The 22873-nt window shown below is 31.2% G+C and overlaps 1 protein-coding gene and 1 pseudogene across 1 annotated transcript; both read left to right on the top strand.

Annotated features, from left to right (window-relative positions):
- Positions 1–240: 240 nt before the first annotated feature.
- LOC122525242 lies at positions 241–6658 on the top strand (annotated as a pseudogene).
- An 8334-nt stretch (positions 6659–14992) lies between these two features.
- On the top strand, positions 14993–17517 carry LOC122525241. Its single transcript, XM_043647922.1, has 3 exons — positions 14993–15518; positions 15602–17225; positions 17391–17517. Exons 1-3 carry the CDS (start codon positions 14993–14995, stop codon positions 17515–17517), a joined length of 2277 nt encoding a protein of 758 aa, XP_043503857.1.
- Positions 17518–22873: the final 5356 nt, after the last annotated feature.

Genomic DNA, 22873 nt, shown 5'->3' with positions numbered 1-22873 from the left:
TTATGGGATACCGGATAGGATTGGAAAAAGTGTGGTGAAGTAATTTAGGTACCTTAGGACGAATTTTTTGTCAGTGAAGTAAGATTTGAGGATTATGTAGAAAGGATACAGCAGCGTTTACTTGAGTTTATACAATAGTCCAGTGTATCACATTATATCGAAAGCTTGTCCAAAGTCCAGTAATATTGTTAAACAGTATTTTTTCTGTTTAAGATTTCGCGATATATTACGAATTAGACGATGACTTTGCTCGATTATTCAAAGCCATTTTCGAAACCCGAAATGATGCTTACAGAATGTCGGGGTACTTAATACTTTAAAGAAACAATTAATTAGCATTTTGTCAAACAATTTAAAATGATGATAAAAACCTGATAGGACAATATAAGGTAACTACATGTACTAACTTATAAACAGTTTTTATCTAAATATCATAATTATATTGTGCATTCACTTTGTACAAAATTTAAATAAATAACAATATTATTCTCGAAAAATATATCATTTTTTTTCGTCTAGTTGTTAGAAACATTTGTTGAAAACAAAAAAAATGTTCATGTCTTTAATATAAAATAATATCTTAATTGTGTGTAATTGTTGTCCAAAAAAAGATGTTTAAATTTATCGATAACGTGCAGGAATATTCTTTAACGATAGAAACACAGCTTTTTTGCTTACTTAAACTTCTTTTAACCTTTGCTAGTGTAATATTTTCAATGGAATTTCCTTGTTCTTAAATAGCTGATGATAAAACCTTACTGATTAAGAACTTTTCTTGTTCTCGTAGAAAATGTTATAAAAATGTGATATTCTTTGCTTTTCTTCTTCTTCGTGAATTATTGAAGACTACTATACTAATTGCGATATTTTTTTTGCTTATTCTTTTTTATTTGTTTATTGTTTAAAGTCCTGTAGTAAACTTAGGCTTTCTTGTTTACTTTGCAAAACAAACATTCTTTTTTCCAGTGCAACACCCACTACTACCGCTTCCTCGAATGATAATCTAGGAGATCTAATTAAATGAGTTCTTATATCAACGTTACGTATTCCATTACGAAACTTTTCGCATAATTTTCTTCTAAGTGACTTGTAAAGTTGCACTTATTATATTTTCCGTAAGTTATCAGCATATTTCCCTATCGTTTCTTGTTCATACTGATTTCGACACATAAAACGTTTCTCGTGTACATTATTTTCATAGGGAGAATAAAAAAAACAGAGATAATAGCTTGTAATATTTCGTATGAAAGTTCGGAGAATTTTACTGAAAAAAAGTCTGCTTAACTTTATTTTGGACATCATTATCTACCATTTCGTTGAAAAATTTAACCTTTTTCTCATCTGGTACCCTGACAATATTCATAACATATTCAAGTTTATTTAACCACATATAAAATATATCTTTCTTTTCTTGATTGTACATATTAATCATAGGAAGAGCTAAATTTACATAATCAATTACTCCATTAGATTTTTCAAATGCAATGGCTTCTACTATCGCCTCATCGAGCGATAAACCAGGTGTTTTACTTAAATGATTTCTTATATCATCGTCGCGGATTCCATTAAGGAATCGTTCCATAATATGTTTTCTAAGCGATCCGGATAATTGCACTTCTTATATATTTTTCGTAAGCTATCAGCATAATTTTCTATCGTTTCTTTTTCATATTGATTTCGACACGTAAATCGACTTCTTTGTAAATCAGTTTCATTGGATGAAGCAAAAAAACACAGGTAATGATATATTATATCTTCGTATGCAAGTTCAGAGTAGTTGAAAGAAGGGAACGCATGCTTGACACCCGTATGGACATCATCATCCACCATTGTGTTGAACAATTCAACCATTTTATTATTTGGTACTTCTAACGTATTGCTACATACTCAAATTTATTTACCCATGTAGAAAAAATTTCTTCTCCCTGTAGGTTGAAAATATTCATTATTGAAAGAGCTTTATTTCGATAATAAATATTTGATTAATTTTGGGTAATAAATCCTCATTGTTCATTGTTTTCAATTAAGAGAAAGCTTTTTATCACTAATTGCTCGGAAATGGATAAACTTTTGAAAATTCTTCGTTCAGTCTTTTTTTCGCTTTCTCCACTAACTTCAATACACTTTACACTTTTCATAAAGTAAATGAAAATAATTTTTCTTAGGAAAACGTATATGTTTTACATTTTCTATTATATTATTTACACTTATATAAGTATAGGATCTAAGTGGTGTAATGTTTATCAATATAATTTATAAAAAAAAGTATTAAAATTTGTGATGAGAATAAACGTACTAATATTCAATTTATATCTTAACGGTTTAATTATGCTTAACGACTAACTATTTAAATCTTATTGCTTTTAGAGATAGAAGCTAAACGGGGAATTTATTCAGCGTCCTACATTAGTCTTTAGTAGAGATAATAATAATAAGGGACAATAATAATAAACATTTCTTAATATTGAAAATTCGAACGTTAATAAAGTTTACAATTACATTATTATTATGCCGATGTTGTATTTCATAGATTCTTATAGATTTAAAGCCAAAAGTAAAAAAAAACTGGTGTGTGTACGTAAGAAGTTATACTTCTTTGGCGTATCAAAACGAATATAACCCAATAACCTCAAAAATAACTTCAAAAAATAACTTAAAAAAAAAAAATAATAATAATAATAATTTATATTATTATTATATTTATAATATATATTTAAATAATAATATAATAATTATTATTATTATTTTATCATTATTATTTTTTCTCGTTACTTTTTAATTTTCCATGTTTATTTTTTAATTAATGTTATTATTATATCATTATTATTATTATTATTAATTTTCTTTTTACATAGAATATAGTTGATAGAAACCTGTTTCCCCCTCCGTGCTGATGTAACATTCGCTAATGTAAGCCGATTATTTTTCTTTGATTATTATACTTTTATTCATTTATTTATTTATTTAATTTTATAAATATATTAGGAGTACAAATAACTTTCCGCAGTTTTTTGTCAAAAAAATAATATTTATTGTGACAGAACGGTAGTTTAAATTTAATCGAAGTATTGTCCATCATTAGCAACTACTTTTTCCCATCTTTCAGGCAGCGTTCAGATTCCATGTCTGAAGAACTCCTTATTTTTTGAGGCTATCCACGAATCAACCCAATTTTTGGTATCATCGTATGATGTGAACCGCTGCTCCGACAGAGCATGTGCCATTGACCGGAACAGATTATAGTCGGACGTCGCAATGTCTGGTGAATACAACGTGTGGGGTAGTACTTCCCAATCAATGTTTTCAAATAGTTTTTAACCGAAACCGCTACATGCGGACGAGCATTATCATGTAGAAGAATAATTTTGTCGTTCTGAAGTAGTATTGAGGGCGTTTTTCCTTTAGAGCTCGGCTCAATCTCATCAATTGTGTTCGGTAGAGAGTTCCAGTGATTGTTTCGCTTGGATTAAGCAACTCGTAATACACCACACCTAGCTGATCCCACCAAATACACAACATGAGTTTTCTTCCATGAATATTCGGTTTGCTGTGGATGTTGACGCGTGGCCAGGTAGTCCCCATGATTTTCTTCTTTCTGGATCATCATAATGTATCCACTTTTCATCACCAGTGACGATTCGATGTAAAAACCATTTTTTTGTGCCTAGCTAACAGCATTTCACTCATATAATCAGCGTTCAACATCTCTCGGCTTTAATTCGTATGGAACCCAATTACCTTGTTTATGAATCATTCCTAACGATTTTAAACGATGTGAGACTACTTGCTGAGTGACTTCTAAAGTAAGTGCAAGTTCCTTTTGTGTTTGAGACAAATCTTCCTCCAATAATTCCACCAATTCTGCATCCTCGTAAATTTTTGGCTTTCCACTGCGATCTTTGTCTTTTACGTCAAAATCACCGTTTTTAAACTTTTGAAACCACTCATAACATGTTCTCACACTCAAGGCAGCCTCATTATATGCTTCTACGAGCAATCGATGCGCTTCAACTGTAGATTTTTTTAAATTAAAGAAGTAAATTAAAAGTTCCCGCAATGACGCTTATTTGGCTCAAATTTAGACATTTTTGGATAAAAAAATATATGATGCTAATACGAAGTTAATAATATGATAGGTTATGTTGCTCTTGAATGGGTAACCTAATTTTCAAGCCGGTTATTATCTGCGAATTCTAACGTAAGCCTCGTGTAATGGCATCTTTCTCAAAACTGCGAAACTTATTTGTACTGCTAATACATTTTTGAAAACATAATTCAATTATATTTATTGTCAAATAAAGATTCTTATTTTTTATTTCCCTACCAGATTAATTTTTCCGAATTTGGAACTTATTATTAGATCACTTGTCAGTAAGGGGCTTATATACTTTGTATAAAGTCACATATAGAATCGTATCTAATCTATTTTGTGTATTGATAAGACGATATATTAAATACAATCGTAAAAATCTGTGCCATCAGTGTTCCGTAAATTCTAATTCGTGAACATGCACCGCGGCGTTAGTTATTATCATTTTATCGTGCCTTCTTTCCGAAAGTCTCGGTAAGATTAGTATAATTCAAAAATATATATTTGTATTACAATATAAAATATATAAATAAAAACAAAAAACAAAAAGAATAAAATATAGTGAATTGAATAATTTTTATATTAGGAAAAGTAGTTTTCGGTCCAGGTGAACAAGATTAGGGATATGTGACCGTTAGAAAATATTCCCATATGTTCCGGTGGCTTTATTACACCACAGCAGACGTTCAATCGTATTATGAAAAACCCTTAGTGATTTGGTCCTGGTGCATCCTCTACTTCTTTTGGAAACTTCGAGGAACTTGGTTCTCTCGATACAAATTTGAAACCAAGGAATTACACGTGGGTAGGAATTTATTTTTTTCTCATTTCGAACATTTCTAAATAAAAATAAGTATTACAGAAATGCATTAAAAATTTCCAAATATTTATCTTCTAACAGGTTAAGGATTACAATGTTTTGTTCATTGATAATCCAGTTGGTGCAGGGTTTAGTTATGTTGAAGACTCATCAGCATATGCTCAAACAAACGAACAAATTGCTATTGATCTCGTCGAATGTATGAAAGGATTTCTAAAAAAATTACCAAAATTTTCTGATGTATTTACTTATATCCTAACCGAATCGTACGGTGGAAAGATAGTGGCTGAATTTGCTCTACTTTGGTATAAGGTCTGATCTTTCTTTTATTTTCTTATTTTTTTGTCCTAAAAAATACATTATAAAAAATTAATACTTATTATTAGATATTTTAGAATATATTATAATTCATAAGACCCTAAAAATCCATAAAAGAGAAAGTATTAAAGGTAATGTTTCAAATAAAAATTATATTTGCAACATTGTAAATATAAATAAATAAATATAAAATAAAATAATACTATTAATTATTATATATAGTAATTTTATTACAATAATTATTTTATATAAATCGATGGTCTAGCCACACTGTAGATTACTAGTTTCCGGTACGATTACTAAAATCAAGTCACATAGGCACAGTTAGTAACATGGATGGGTGACCCGTCCGAAGAAACAAAAGACTGAAACTGTGTGATTATTGAGTCCAGAGAGTCGTCGAATAAAACGCGTCTCTTTGGTAGTAAAAAAATGTGAGAAGGTTAATAAAAAAGTGATTGGAAACCGTAAAAAGACAAATATTATTATATAAATATTATAATGTATATAATATATAAAAAGAAAAATATATATATAATAATAAATATAATAAAATATATATATAATAATATAATAAATATATAACAAATATATATAATATATATGTATATAACATAATATTTAAATAATATATTACAAAAAATATAAATTAAATAATTATCAAAATTTTTGATAAAATAAAAATATCAATAAAAATAATAATATAATATATAAATATATAAATAATAAAATCGTATTAGTACAAATAAAATAAAGTATAATATATTTATCTTCTTATTGTCTCTTTTACTGGTTTAAGGGGTCTTACGATCTATCTGCATTACTATACAATATTTATGAACGCAAAAGTATAATAGCAAACAAATATATACAATGACCATAACCAAACAATTATGACAATAATACTTAACATATTAATATAAACATATCAGGTATATTACTAAAATATAATATATTAAATTTATAGGAACAGCAAGCAGGTACTATAAAAAGTAACCTAAAAGGGATTGGCCTTGGCGATGTATGGATATCTCCAATCGATTCTGTTCTCACTTGGGCACCTTTTTTACTTAGCACGGTAATGCTATGGAGTCAATTGTTCCACGATTATAAACGATCAATCACCATAACTATCATGTTAAGATAAATTTCATATTCAATATTTTTAGGGTATGATCGATTCTAATGGTTATAGAAAAATAGAAATATTAGCCAACGCAACTAGAAATGCCGTTAATAGTGGTCGATGGTCAATGGCCACTTCTTTACGGGAATATACAAAAAATACCATTCTCCAAGTTACAGATAATATCGATTTCTATAACATTCTAAAACTTTCCCCTTCCTATGGACCTTCTCAAACTCTCGGGAAACTATCATCAATTTATACTGATGGAGGTGATCATACTTTTTCAATTTTATCAATGTGATGACTTTTAAAAAAATATACAACAATATTCTGATCTCTGATAACTTTAGTAAATTATTATTAAACTTCGTTAGCATGCTACAATACAATCAGCACAATTAAATAATGATAATAATAATAACAGCACGTTCAGAAAGTACCTAATTGAATTTAATTTACAAAATAACTTGCATATAAAATTCGAAAGGCAATAATTTGTGAAAAGCATGAAAGATATTTTATTATGAAATTCTTTAAAGAATATTCGAGCTATAGTAACTTCTGAATAAATCTGACAATAATCCGTCATTCGAATTGTCTCAACAAATGAAACACGAAATATACATATAAATGAAGATAATAATAATAATAATAATCTATTAATACGACAGATGCTAAATATCACAATTTGATTCTACGGGACAGTAAAAATTAGAGGATTTGATGAACGGACCAGTAATAACTGCACTTGGTCTTAAAACTTTTCATGGTCGACAATCTGACAGGGTGTTCAATATGTTGCGAGAGGATTTTATGAAACCGGTTGTCGATAAAGGTAATTCTCTTTCACACAATTGTAATACATACATTTATATTATACAATAAGCACTTAAAAAATCTAACAATGAAATTTTATATATCCAATAATTTAACCTCCTGTTGTGTGTCGCGATAATAATAGTTTTTATCTTTTGTTCAATCCAACTGTAGACTGTTTCACAACAACACACACTTTCAAACGTTGCAAATAAAATTTTGATTTATTGATTTATTTATAAATAAATATTATTTATTGTAAATTACGTTTTAAAATTCAATTCATCATAGACGAATTGAATACAAATTTTCAAAAATATTACGATCCACCAGAAGTATTATGTATTGACGAATCGCTAATTACATTCCGTGGGCGCATTGTATTTAGGCAGTATATGAAACAGAGAAAACACAAATACGGTATAAAATTATTTAAATTATGTTGTGGTCATGGATACACTTATAACTGTAATGTGTACACCAAAAAAGGTCTCGATAAGGAAAACACAACTCCGTCAAATGTTGTAATGTCTCTATTGAAAAACTTATTTCATAGAGGCCACACATTGTGTACTGACAACTGGTACACCAGTATCGATTTAGCGAATCGCCTAATAGAAAAAAACGCACATTTGATTGGAACACTTCGAACAAATCGTAGGGAAAACCCAAGTGATGTGATAAGAACTAATTTGAAACGTGGAGAACTTATAGCTAAAGAAAATAATCAGGGTATTACAGTGTTGAAATGGAAGGACAAGAGAGATTTTTTGGTCCTGTCCACAAAACATTCCAGTGAAATGATAAACATAAAAACAAAACGCAGATTTTGCTGTAAACCACAAATTATAGTTGAATATAAAAAAAAAACATCCATTGATTTATCAGATGAAATGAGTGCGTATAGCAGTCCCTTGAGGAAAACACTCAAATGGTATAAAAAGTTAGCCTTTGAGTTATATTTGAACACCGCTGTGATTAATTCGCTCTTCGTCTTTCAAGAAGTAACAGGACAAAAAATATCAGTTACGGAATTCGGAGATAATTGGTGAATGGACTGACACAGCGAGAAGATGAACAAATTCCGCATCGCGAAGGAAAAATTCTTCATAAATTGCAGAAAAAGAAAGGAAGCGTCCATAAAGTTCGAAAATATTGTTCTGGTTGTTATGCTAAAAATTCAAGATTATTTGGGTCCAAGAAAGCCAAAAATATAACAAAAAAGTTGTTACATTTTGTTACCTGTGTAAATCCCAGCCATACTTTTGCTTAGAATGCTTTAATAAAGCTCATTAGAACTATATTTGACTAGATTTCATTCAGGCGACATTTATCTTTTAACTTTAATACTGTCGGTCCCACCGACCGATGTCGGCCGAACGAAAAGTCTAACGCCGGTCCCCGAGGACCGACGCCGTCCCGAAGAAAAGTTCAGCGGCGGTCCCCAGGGACCAACGCCGCGCTCAACGTGTTAAGAAGCACGTTCGTTCGTTAATTTCAATTCTGTCGCGTTCGCGAGTATTTTTAAAATTTATATATTAAATTAACTGCGACCAAGGCAGTAATTGCATTACCCTAAACAGTCGCACAAACAGTTCGCGTATTAATCAGCGTATTAATAAAGATTTTTGTACTTGCATTGTTTTTGTGCAAATCAGTTTTGGGAAGCAGTTATAGAATCAGTGATCGCATGCATAATGAATTAAAATCATACGCGAATTAAAGTCAGTGTTGTTCGCCGTAATTTCAAATTTTGATTTTACGAGAAGAAACTTGTAGATAAGGTTTTTATTTTCGTTTATACCGCGTTATTTGATACATGCGTGATGCATCGTCATGGTGCCATTGAGCTTCATCCCATTGGAATGCATTCTGAATATTCATTTTTATTAACATTTATTCGTTTTTGTTTGCTATGATTTTGAATCATATTACATATAACTTATCATTTTGTTCTATTTTATGTTACAGACATAACGACGGATTATCTTCCTCTTCATAGATGTGGAATAATTTCTTCGATGGATCTTCTTCAATAACAAATAGAGTAACTCTCCGATCGTCAGACTACAATACTTGTTATGAAGTAGGAGTGTTTTGAGCCACCGCAGAACTCCTAATGCTATTAATACTTCGTATATGTGTTATTTTAATTCTAAAATATCACAAATATGTTATATAACGGTTGGTAACGAATGAGTGAGCACGGAAGGAACTTTAAATTTCTTCAATCATGCCGAGGATTAAAGGTCCTAATCGGCACGAGCTACTGGCTGTAATTATTTAAATAAATTATTTACGAGCACACGAGTAATTCTTTTTCATCAATAACTCATGAAAATTATATAATTTGTTGTATGTTTTATTAGTTCAGGATAGGTCTTCTTATTTCATCGGTTATATTTATTTAATTAACAGTACAATTAATAAACGCCCTTTTTATATTTCCTATTTTGCTCTCGTTACTAGTGTTGAAATCGAGAATTTATTCGATTATTATTATTATTATTATTTATTATTTATTTATCGATTTCGTCCAAAAAAGCATGTGATATTATCTTTAAATGCATTGCATCGTGTTTAATTTATGTAAGTGCGAATAATTTTAATATATCGATACTTCGATATTAACAATAAATGAACACGAAGACAAACCTTTTCGCGACGGATAGACTCTAACAGTTAAGTGGTGGTACAAAGCCTAGTTCTTTAATTAGAACACCTAACTTAATAAAAGGAGTCTTCCGAGGTTTTACATATATATTTATATATTCTTTTTCTTTTTTGAAATTCTTACTTATTAAAAAATTAAATTTAAAATTTCTTACAAATGAAAAGTTAAAAAAATTAAATAATTATAAAAAAATTAAATAACCTATAGAGTCCTAGTCCGCTTAGATGAATTTCTATAGAAATGAATTTATATGTTATGTATTTATGTTTTTTTAATCATGTTTCTCAAATCATGATTTTCAGCTTCTAATGAGCTAATCTTTCGTTTCTTCCTCCTATACTTTCTGCCTTCCCATCTAGGAGTGTGCTCAAATGCTACTCGTACTGGTAAGAAATGGTTAGCATAGGTTCAGTTTTAAATTTTTCCCTTATTAGCGATTGTCTTTGTAGCAGTGGTTGCACGATGTACTTTGCTATATGCGTATTAGGTAGTGTGTACCGTACATCGTTTTTCGCGATAGTTTTTAATTAATGCATCATTCAATATTTGAAGTACTACTTGTAAAGTCATTTATGAGATGAAAAATACGAATATTTGCATTTTTACATTATATTAAATTTTTATACTTTCTTCTTTTAATAAAATCGTTTTTAATGGTAGAATTACCGAATTTATTTATGGAAACTCTGATATACTCGTATATTATTAGAATGCACATATATTAGTATGTACCAGTAATTTTGATTTAGTCATTTTTGCAATAATCATCAGCCTTGGTTGTCAATTACAGCAAAAAGTACGTATACCTTTAGCATATACGCTTAGAAAACAAGTGGTTTAAAACTAGGGTGTCGGAGGTGCGTCGGGGGATGCTCTCTAGTTTAGGTATTTGCACCCTGGTGGTATGTGAGAGAATCGTGGAGTGAGTGGGTTGATGGGTATGTATGTATGTATGTTTGCTCTTTTTAGATATTGCCAATATACTGGCATGGCATACTTTTCTGAATGAATGTGAAAACTTTAATTATAAGCAGGTGGGAACCCCGGAAAAACACGTGGTATACTTTCACTTAAAAGTGGAAGTCCTACCTCCGAGTTTTATACAGAATTGTTACAAAATTATATTATTTCATTTTATCATGCTTGTTTTATAAATTAATTCTGTCACTCTTCTGTAATATTTATTATGTATCATGATTCAAGAGGATTTGCAACGATTTGAAAGATTTATTTCTATTTCGATTCTATCTCGAACGAGATGTAGTCGAACAAATTCGCAAATTTTTTGATGAGTTTGATGCTTAGTTTTAAGTATTATAACTAGCACTTCGCACTATCGCGATTTAGTCTTTGAAATATTTAATATAATTCATATAAAGAAAAAATTAAATAAAAATATTGCAAGAAAATGCATTACATTTATTGCATTATTCATTTAAATTCTATTTTATTACTTGACATTAAAAGTGCGACGTGTTATTAGGTCATCGATTATGATTATCTGCTTGGACATTCAATTAATTAGGCTCGTATATGTGTACACGGTCAATTAACTTAGAATTCATTCATAGTTCACAAGTTTTAATAATGAACAGAGAATGTAAATTAGTTTTTTAATAATTGAGAAATAAATAAAACTTGAGAAATAAAAACATACGAGTAAATTTGTTTTAAGTAGTATGGAAGATCTTATTTTGCATGCTCGTAGGAAATGTCCAAATGCAGTTTTTTCAGGGCATGATGAAAAGAGGAGGCAAAATGCCGAAGAGAGAACGGGCTACCAACTTATCTATTGCTTAAGACGGAAACTATAAGCTATTGAATTATTTTCACAGGTTTTACGGCAAGTTTGAACTTTTCGGGAATAGCTCTCTAGTGTTTATATTTTATTGTATTACTTTTTTGCTCGTCGTTAATTTGTTGTTGTAATTGGAGATAATGGAAATCATTCTATCTCCTTGGGATACCAAATTGGTGTCTAAATCGTTAAAGATGAGCATAAGTGTTTAGATAGAGTCAAAAACATTAAAATACCTTATTAACACATTACCTATGGGAGATATCTCGTGTCTTTAGAAATCCGAATTTTGTGGCCGGGAGACGAAATATCTAGTTTTCAAGAAAAAAATCACAGGAAAAACCGAAATACATTGTAGATTACAATTTATACATGAATAGCGTCGACCTCACTGACAAATATCTATCATATTATTCAATATTGAGAAGAACAATCAAGTGGCCGAAAAGGATCGGACTAATAATACTGTTGGAAAAATAAAGCGAGTTGCCTATCTTGGTATCTCAGGCGTCTCCGATACAGTGGTACCAAACCACTTAGTTTTTAGTAAGTTGGCAGATGGTGTAATAGACGAGAGTTAGCGCGACGCGGTATATTAAGTAGCCACGTGTTTGAGTTGCAATATTATATATTTCACAGTTATGTTAAATAAATATCTTTTTCAACGATACTGCGTATCTCAATTTAATTGGATAACCCGACAAATACTAATCAACTACGGCCTGTCAAATACATTTAAAATTTATAATTTTTGTAATGAGAATAAATTAAATATAAAGAGTTTTTATTTGCTGTGGAGCAATAATGAATATCAGAAGAAAATAACTCAATAACTACTATTATGAATATTGAACAAATTATTCCAAAAACAAGAGATTACGTACGAATCGACCCGGCATACAGACTCTCGGGTATTACGAAACAATATACCTTTGAACCAATAATAGACAAAACCATAAAGAAATTCCCCCCAAAAAAGTATGTAAAGTCTGTCTATCTGTCCAATGGAAAAGGGAGCGAAACAAGATACTGTTGTAAATTGTATCAAATACCATATTGCAAAAGCGATGCTTTTGACCTAATCCTCACAAAGTGCTGTCTGAGAGACGTCATTTATTTTATGTGCCATTGCAGGACTTTGACGTCTTCGAGATGTCAAAAACCGTTTTTGGCTAACACCGGGACACGGAGCTATATACAATAAGGACGATCGAGATAGGTTGTCTGGTATAAATGTGTCTTCAAAAATACAAGCAAAATACTTATATTCGCTCTCACCACCAGAGTAGCGTTACAATCATCTCGATCTCTGTGACGTCACGAAAAACCGCTACAGCGTTTGTAAATAACATAAACACGTTTTTACATACTTTATTTTTGGCATTCTTCAATCATTTTCCGCTTATAATTAAATTAACTCCACATTTTGAAAAATTGTAAAAAAATGTGTAGTGAAAAATTATATTAGTGACTGTTTAGCGAAATGAAGAAAAAAGTCTAAGTTGAATCATCGTCAAACGACTTTATTTAAAGTTCTAGAGATGAGATAACCTATAATTTTAATTGTTGGTAATTATATTTTTATTTTATAAAAATCTATAGAAAAAATAAAAAATCGTATGATTATCAATCTAGCAAATATTAGTGAATTTTTCGAATAAGAAAAAGAATATCATATAAAATATATTTAGAAAAAATTATTGGTTGTTACTCTTCGATTTGAACCTATATAATTTTATTCTCATTCTCTAATATTATTCTCATTTGCAGTATTGCAGTTACAGAATAATATAAGTACACAGATAGAAATTTATTATTTAAAAATATTCAGCAAAAAATTTATAGAAAATTATTTTAAATTAGAAATCTAATCAAAATATTAAAACTATTTTTAAATAAAAAAAACATAATTGTTTTTATAAAAACAAGAAATAACTTTCTTATTTAACGGTTAATTTACTTGACTTAAATTAATATTGTTTTATCACTATATATGTCTTTAAATGTTATTAATATTTAAAAATAATTTTGATATCGTTATCTTCAACATTTCATTATGAAACAAACAAATTAATTATGTAAATTATTCTTTTCCTATAAATTTAATGTCCTATAGCGCTGCAAAAATGAGTTTCGGCATTATCACAACTTCTTCAAAAGAATTTAGTTTGTGAGTTACGTTTTAAAGAGGAAGATATTCTTAAAAATATAAAAGAATAAATTTGCCAAATGGTGAGATTTTTTACTTTTCCAGAGCTAGATTTGATTTAAGAATCGGTGCAATTCAACTTCCGATAAATAATACAGCAGGCAAATAATACAGCAATCAGGTCGAAACGAAGTTAAGAGATGTAAACTTTCAAACAGTTAAGGAAGTGATTATAAGACGATGCTATTTTCAAAAAATCAATACGATCGGTGGAACCATCTTCCGACCCAGTGGGAATAAATTTTAAATGATAGAAATCAAAATGAATGCTGTCTCACAATCAGTCAATAATTACTCTTAAAAAACCACTACCGTATACGTAAGGGAATTGAATCTAGTAGTTATCTCTTCATACCTAAGTAGTTAATTTGAAATTTCAATAACTTTACTCAAATTACCTAATTTCTTTTAATTTTAACAATTCTTTAACCGAATTTTTATCAAAACTGAAAATATATAATTCCTTAACTTTAGCAATAATCAAAATTATATTTATGTTTGCATTAACACGTTCAATGTCACAGTGATTTTACATAATGAAGGATAGGAAATAAAGAAAGAAACTTTCTCTTTCCGGCATTCGTTTGTTTGGGCGATACCACGTGAGAAATGCGTTTCATGTTTCGTCGCATGGAAACCACTCGATGTTTCTCGTGGATAAATAGATGAATATTCGAGAAGGACCGAGGGGTTTCTAGAGCGATAAGAGGAATATAAAAGAGGAGCGTTTCGGTTCGAACCGAGTTCAGTGTAAGTTCAGCTACTGTATAATCAAGAGTTAGTGTTATATTAATAAATTGTACTCCTCACTATTTTTTATAATTTAAACATCCTATAAATTTTGGGGGCTCAGCCGGGATTGAGTAAAAAGTAAGCCGTGAGTGAGTGTAATTTTTGTAATTGCTGGTGTTGTATTTTCGTGTTGCGCGAAGTAGTGTGTAGCATCCTCGTGTAAGTTATACAGCGTTGGTTAAGTCTGTATTAAAGATCGAGGTTGGGCATATTTTGTCAATTTTCGTGTCGTGTGAAGTAGTGTGTAGTACCCTCGTGTAAGTTATACAGCGTTGGTTAATCCTGTATTAAAGATCGAGGTTGGACACAGTTTTTGGTTTGTCGGTTCGTTGAAAAGATTTATAAGATGTCGAAGTCACAGAATAACACTACGATTGCTGAACTCAAGGAGAAGTGCAAAGAATTAGGATGTAGCACTTCAGGAACGAAAACCGAATTAATACAACGGTTGAGAGAAGTTGATCCGTCGGAAGCGTGGGCTCAGAAGAACGTAACAAATACAGCTCCACGCGTTGTGTGTGAAGAAGTAAGATTCCCTGATGCTGAAGATGTAGGGAGACTTTTGAATGATAATTGCGAAGAAGAAGTTAGAAGAAATGATAAGCATTTACTGGAGGAAGAATTGAAACTCGTACGACGTGAGTTAGAATTGGTTAGAAGTCTTCGCGGTGCAAGTATTAGTACAGAGCGACGACAATTGGTTGAAACGCAAGAACAAAGTTACAGTAATCCAGATTTTAGAGAAAGGGTTGATATAAGGCTTGTTGCTGACCTTTTGAATGTTTTTAAGGGAGAAATGGGTGAATACGAAAATTGGGAAAGACAGCTGAGAATGTTACGAGCAACATATAGTCTCAACGATAATCAAGTGCGTATGTTAATCAGCATGAGATTAAAAGAGAAGGCACTTGAATGGTTCTATTCAAAATCAGATTATGTCACAATACCCATTGAGGAATTGCTAGCCGATTTAAGAAGCACATTTTGTCATCGGCAAATCGTATAGTTCTACGAAAAATTTTTGAAGAGCGTGTTTGGAGAAAAGATGAGTCATTTCGTGAGTACGTTCACAACAAGGTGATACTCGGAAACAAAGTTCCGATTCATGAAGATGAAATTGTAGATTATATCATCGAAGGTATTCCAGATGCAAATCTTAAAAACCAAGCTAAGATAAATAGGTTACGAACGAAGGCAGATATCCTAGAAGCTTTCGAAGGAGTGACCTTGCAGGAAAAGAATCGAATTCCGGGTGATACGAGATTCGTTAGAAGACCTTACAACATGAAGAATTGGAATACAGGAGGGTGGAAATCTACGAAGCAGACAAGAAGTTGTTTTACTTGTGGATCATTTGACCATATGGCTGATAGTTGTCCAAAGAAGAAGGAAGGACCAACGTGCTACAATTGCAAAGAGCGAGGACACATTGCATCGAATTGTCCGAAGAAATATCCCGTAGTAAAAGAAAGTTTAAACACATTTAGAATTCAAGAAAAGAAGTGCGTTATTGACGTTCGAGTGAATAATTGTTGCATCAAGGCATTGATTGATACAGGCAGCGATGTATGTCTTATGCGTTTTGATCAATACATAGAGTTAGGATCTCCACGGTTAATGGATAGAGAATTGAAATTTAGTGGTGTAGGTGGAGGCACAAATACAACAATAGGTGAATACTATGCACGGTTAACAATTGACAATAATTTATATGTAGTTCTAATGCGTGTAGTACCGAATACAGTTATGAGTCAAAAGTTGATATTAGGAATCGATTTTCTCAGTACGGTCGATGTAGCAATTAAAGACGGAAACGCTATTATTACACCGAAAGCAGGTAACGATTTAGATCGCTCAGAAATATTTAAAATAGATCTTATTGAAAAGTCTCTGGAAATAGAAGTAGATCATGTAAACGATGTTAAATGTCAACAAGAAATTAAGAATTTAGTTGCTGATTATAATCCTAGGAAAACAAAAGATATCGGTGTTAAAATGTCTATCGTAGTTAAGGATAACGAACCGGTATATCAAAGGGCGAGACGGCTTTCCCAATCCCAAAAAGATATTGTAAATCAACAGATACAAGAGTGGATGGAAGAAGGTATCGTACAACCATCTCTTTCTGAATATGCAAGTCCGATAGTTTTAGTGGAAAAACGAGACGGTTCATTTAGATTGTGTGTTGATTATAGAAAATTAAATCAAAAGATAGTTAAAGATCGTTATCCTTTGCCTCTTATAGAAGATCAGTTAGATCAGTTGCAGGGCGCTAATTACTTTAGTACTCTTGATTTAAAGAATGGATTCTTTCACGTGTCGATAGAAGAAGAAAGTCGAAAATACACCGCGTTTATAGTTCCTGATGGACACTATGAATTTTTAAAAGTTCCTTTTGGACTTTGTAATTCGCCATCCGTATTTCAAAAATATATAAATGCAGTTTTTAGAGATTTGACTCGCCAGAAAATAGTATTAACATATTTAGATGATTTGATTATACCATCAATTAATAGTGATGACGGATTAGAAAGATTGAAAATCGTGTTAGATACTGCTAGTCAAGCAGGTTTGCAGATAAACTGGAAGAAGTGTTCCTTTTTACAAAGTAGGGTCGAATTTCTAGGCCATATAATAGAGAATGGAAGGATACGACCATCTGAACGTAAGACTGAGGCTGTTAAAAATTTTCCCACGCCAACGAACATTCGACAGGTTCAAAGTTTTTTAGGTCTAAGTGGCTACTTTAGGAAATTTATACCACATTATTCGTTAATAGCTAGACCGTTGACAGATTTGTTGAAATTGGATGCTAAGTTTACGTTTGGTGAGGAACAAGAGAACGCATTCATTCAATTGAAAAAATATTAGTCGAGAAACCGGTGTTGAGTTTGTATAGGGTTGGTGCAGAGACACAGTTACACACTGACGCGAGTATGCATGGGTATGGAGCGATATTGTTACAAAAGAGCGAGAAAGATAACGCGTGGCACCCTATTTTTTATGCTAGTGGTAAGACTACACCGGCAGAAAAGAAATACACAAGTTACGAGTTGGAAGTACTTGCAATAATTAAAGCGCTTAAGAAATTTAGAGTTTACCTATTGGGAATTTCTTTTAAAATTATTACGGATTGTCGCGCTTTTGCTCTTACGATGGGAAAAAAAGATTTATGCGTGCGAATTGCTAGGTGGGTTTTCTTTTTACAAGATTTTAATTATGTTATCGAGCATCGTCCAGGAAAAAATATGCTGCATGTAGATGCTTTAAGTCGTCAGCCGTTACCATCTTGTATGATTATTGAAGAAAGTAAAAATGGATTAATGAATCGCTTAAGACAGGCTCAGCGGAGCGATAGTGATGTACAAAAAATAATAGATTTAACTAAAGACGGAAAAATTAATGGATACGAAATGCGAGGAGATTTGTTGTTCAAAGAAGTTGATGATGATTTTAAATTAGTAGTTCCGAAACAGATGTGTTTACAAATAATTCGTCAAGCGCATGAGGTTGGTCATTTTTCTGTAAGTAAAACAGAGGCATTAATTCGAAAAGATTATTGGATTCCAAATGTTAAAATGAAAATAGAAAATGTTATTCGAAACTGTGTTGCGTGTATATTAGCCGAAAGTAAACAAGGTAGAAAAGAAGGATATCTGAATCCCATAGATAAAGGGGAAGTGCCCCTTGATACCTATCACATAGACCATCTAGGACCGCTGCCTTCTACAAAGAAGAGTTATCGACATATATTTGTAGTTGTAGATGCTTTCTCAAAGTTTACCTGGCTTTATTCAACAAAAAGTACTAGTTCGTCTGAAGTAGTGATGAGACTGCGAAAACAAGCTGCGATTTTTGGCAACCCACGGCGTATTATTTCCGACAGAGGAACTGCGTTTACCTCTGCCGAATTTAAAAACTATTGCACTGAAGAACGCATTGTACATTCTCTTATTACGACTGGTGTGCCGAGAGCAAACGGACAAGTAGAGCGTGTTAACCGAACATTAATACCACTGTTAACAAAATTATCTGATACATCGAAAGAAGAATGGTATAAATATTTAGATACGGCTCAACAGTTTTTGAATATAACTTTACATAGGAGTATTGGTATGTCTCCATTTCAGTTATTGTTCGGAACAAAACCTCGTTTTAAAGAAGATTTGCAGATAAAAGAAATGATAGAATCAGAATTGATTAGTATGTTTGAGGATGAGCGTAATGAACTACGAGAGCGTGCGAAAGAAAGTATTAGTAAAGTACAGAGGGAAAATCGCAAAACGTTTAATAAAAAAAGAGTCGAAGCTAGGGTTTATCGCGACGGAGATTTGGTTGCAATAAAGCGTATGCAACAAGGACCAGGCCTGAAGTTAGCGAATAAGTTTTTAGGACCGTATACGATAATAAAAGAAATGCGTAACAATCGTTATTTAGTACGAAGAGTTGGAGAGCATGAAGGTCCGTTGCAAACATCCACAGCAGCCGATTATATGAAACCGTGGATTAGTGAAGAAGGTGATATGTCTGACAGTGAGAGTGAGAGTGATATATCCGATAACGAGCGTGTGTGTGAAAATTACAATGTAGTATGTATGCATGTTCTGTAATGTTCAATGTAGTATGCATATATGTTCTGTAATGTTCTATTCGGAGAGGGAACATTCGTTTTCAATAAAATCCTGTATGTATGTATTGTTCGAGGACGAACAAAAATTTTCAGAATGGCCGAGTGAAGGATAGGAAATAAAGAAAAGAAACTTTCTCTTTCCGGCATTCGTTTGTTTGGGCGATATCACGTGAGAAATGCGTTTCATGTTTCGTCGCATGGAAACCACTCGATGTTTCTCGTGGATAAATAGATGAATCTTCGAGAAGGACCGAGGGGTTTCTAGAGCGATAAGAGGAATATAAAAGAGGAGCGTTTCGGTTCGAACTGAGTTCAGTGTAAGTTCAGCTACGGTATAATCAAGTTTAGTGTTATATTAATAAATTGTTACTTCTGATCGCACTCCTCACTATTTTTTATAATTTAAACATCCATATATATAAGCGGAAAGAAAAGTTTTAAATCACATACCAGAAGGCTCAAAAGTTTTAAATCTAACGAAGAAAACAGGATAATAAGTTCTTAGGCTTAGAATTAACAGTTGGTTCAAAAGCTTTTTTTTTTAGGCTTTAGCGTTTTTCACACCGTGTAAGGCTCAATACTTTTTAGCGATTCTCGAAATTCAATAGAAACTTTTTAGCTTTTTTGTAACAGGCTTAAAACGTTTTAGAACTTCTTTGCTTATATCGTTCTGCACTTTATACTTTACCAATCTATATTTTTTCTAAAAGGTCTCTTTTTTCTATACAGTTTTTATCCATTTTTTTGCTATATGACATTAAACAATCATGTGTATGAAAATAAACGTTAAATGTTTGTTTCTTAGAAACAATTGTGTATTCGATCTCACTCCAGGCACTATGTATAGTACTGAAAGACCCCCGAGCTTGTAAGGGAGTTTTAAACAATACTTAAAATTTAGTATTTAAAAAGATGTAAGTCAACGCTTGCAAGATTAAAAAAATTTAGATTCAAATTATTCTTACGAATTATTTTTAGGAAGATGTGATGAGAGTGAATTTTTTACGAGCAACATGAAAAATCGACATCCACGAAGTTTGTCGGTATTTACGATGCTCGGCAAAGCGATTTCAAATTTATTGCATGAAGTCATCTTCTTTTCTTTTCTTCTTTCTCTTTTGTTTTTCTCAAGCGGGACACCCATCCAAGTACTAATCGTACTCAACGCTGCTTGACTTAAATTATCGAGCGGGAAATAGTGCTGTAACCGCGGCAAGGCCGTTGACGCATAAAATAATTCGATAAATCTCCCTTATATTTAATGTGGATTGATATCTATACCTTGATATCTTTTTATTCTTTCTTACTTTCTGTTAATATACTTTCTTTTTTCTGTTAACTTAATAAAAAATAATAATTAGTAGACTTCTCTTACTTTCTATCCTCCCCTTTTTACCTAGTCACGCTATAAATATATATAATTAAATATAAATGAGAATAAAAATATAATAAAAAAAAAATAATCTTTTTACATTAGACAATATTTTCGATCATCAAACAGGGTGGGGAGGGACAGATTTCTTTATCAACTATATTCTATGTAAAAAGAAAATTATAATAATAATAATAATAATAATAATAATAATAATAATAGTAATTATAATAACATTAATTAAAAAATTAAAAAAAGTAACAAGAAAAATTAAGAATGATATTAATAATAATAATAATAATAATATAATAATAATAATAATAATAATAATAATAATAATAATAATAATAATATGTAATCATTGTGATAGTTGATCTGTAATTAATTATAAAAATATCGAAAGTGTAGCATAAAAGATTGGAAACGTATCATGCAATATGAATATGTTATTTTTTTTTATTAAGTTGTACTTCTTTTTCAATACTAAGTAACGAGCATTGCCTGACGTGGATTTCCTTCAGAATTCGTGTAGCACTCATTTGTGATAAAAATTTATGTATCATTAGTAACGATTATAAATTCTTAGCGTATATTTGAAATACGCGACTAATTCATTTTGAGAATATTGAGATTATTTAGAATATCGAAATGTTGTTATCGCGCTTTTCCACTGTTTAAACTATGATGTTAACTAAGCACGCACTGCTGGGCTATAATCAAAGACACTCCTCATATTTTTACACTTTAATGTTATTACATCACGCCAGCCTAAAGTACTTATAACTCTCGTCGAGAATTGATTGTATGTTCTGTAATGAATAAAAAAAAAAAAAAAAAAAAAATATTTTTACACTGGTTTATTTTAATTATACATAAGGTGGCGATTGATATTAAAAAATTTGAATATTTTCAAAAATAGCATCAAAAACAGTAATTATTTGTGAAAATGTCTAATAAATGTCTTTTTTGAGGGTAATTGAGGTATGTATTATTATTTAGTATCTTTAATTTGTTTGATATCTTCTCTATAGTGGTCATCAATTTAGGTTGAAATTAAAAAAACTGGATAACATGCTATGGGATCTTTTTATGCCTTAAACATACGATGACAATTTTCTTTTTTTAATCTAAATATACCGATGAATTACAAATTGATCTTTTTATTCCGATATTTTAACAAATAATAGTAAGTAGAATAGCTTAAAGTTCAGTTAAAATACTTTACTGAGTAAAAAATATCTATAAAATTTTGCTCATAGAAACGAAATATTGCTTTGGAATAGGACGGATTCACAGATGACGACCCAAGAAAGAAAAAGGACAAAGCATTGGAAAAAAGAACACATAATGCGTCTGGCTACCTGGAACATCAAGTCATTTAATAATAAAGATCAAGAAACCCTGAAAGAACTGAAAGATAATAACATTGATATATGCTCCTTACAAGAAACCAAAAAGAAAGGCAAAGGACAAATACAATACGACGACTACTTAGTGATCTATAGTGGAGTCGAAAAACAAGTCAGGACAAAGGAAGGTGTAGCCATCGCAGTGTCTAAGAAGTATCAAAATAACATACAAGAATGTAGCTACATATCTTAACGAATCTTAGTTGTAAAAATGGAAGCGGAAAATCAAAAATTAAATATAGTAGGCCAGTCAACGCGGGCAAAAACTGATTTTTTTTACCAACAGCTTGATTCTTTGAAATAAGGGTAAGTTGACGACGCTGAATCGAATGGTGCTAATTTTATTAAAATCAATCCTCGAGGTTTTGAGAAAAAAGGTAAAAAAGGGTAAAAAATAGCCTTATCTTAGAATATAGGCATTTAATCAAAAAAAGTTTCAAACAAAAGTTGTAGAGAATTAAAAATACTAAAAAAATGTTGTATGAGTTATCTTCGTATTTTCAAAAATAAGCGAATAAAATTGGATTGAAGATGGGAAAAAAATTGTAAGAGTGGGAGAAAGGAAGCTTATCCCTCCGTCGCGTTTTACACGCGAGCAAGCTAGTATGCGTGCGAGCGTCCGTGTGCACTAATACACAAACGAAGGATCTTCGGCAATCTTCGGACTCTCGGTCTTGAATGAAAGTGCGAGTGAGAGAACAAACCAATATTTCTCTCTTTTTATTTATCATGCGATAACGAGTATTATTGTCCTTGGCCATCGATTGATGAGCGTTCTGATATTTCTCTTTTTATATTTTTCTTTCGGTAGCAGAA

The sequence above is a fragment of the Polistes fuscatus genome, unplaced genomic scaffold (assembly GCF_010416935.1).
Source record: "Polistes fuscatus isolate 324 unplaced genomic scaffold, CU_Pfus_HIC Scaffold80, whole genome shotgun sequence".
Lineage (NCBI taxonomy): Eukaryota > Metazoa > Arthropoda > Insecta > Hymenoptera > Vespidae > Polistes > Polistes fuscatus.
Note: the sequence above shows the minus strand (reverse complement) of the source record. Positions and strands in the feature narration are given on the sequence as shown.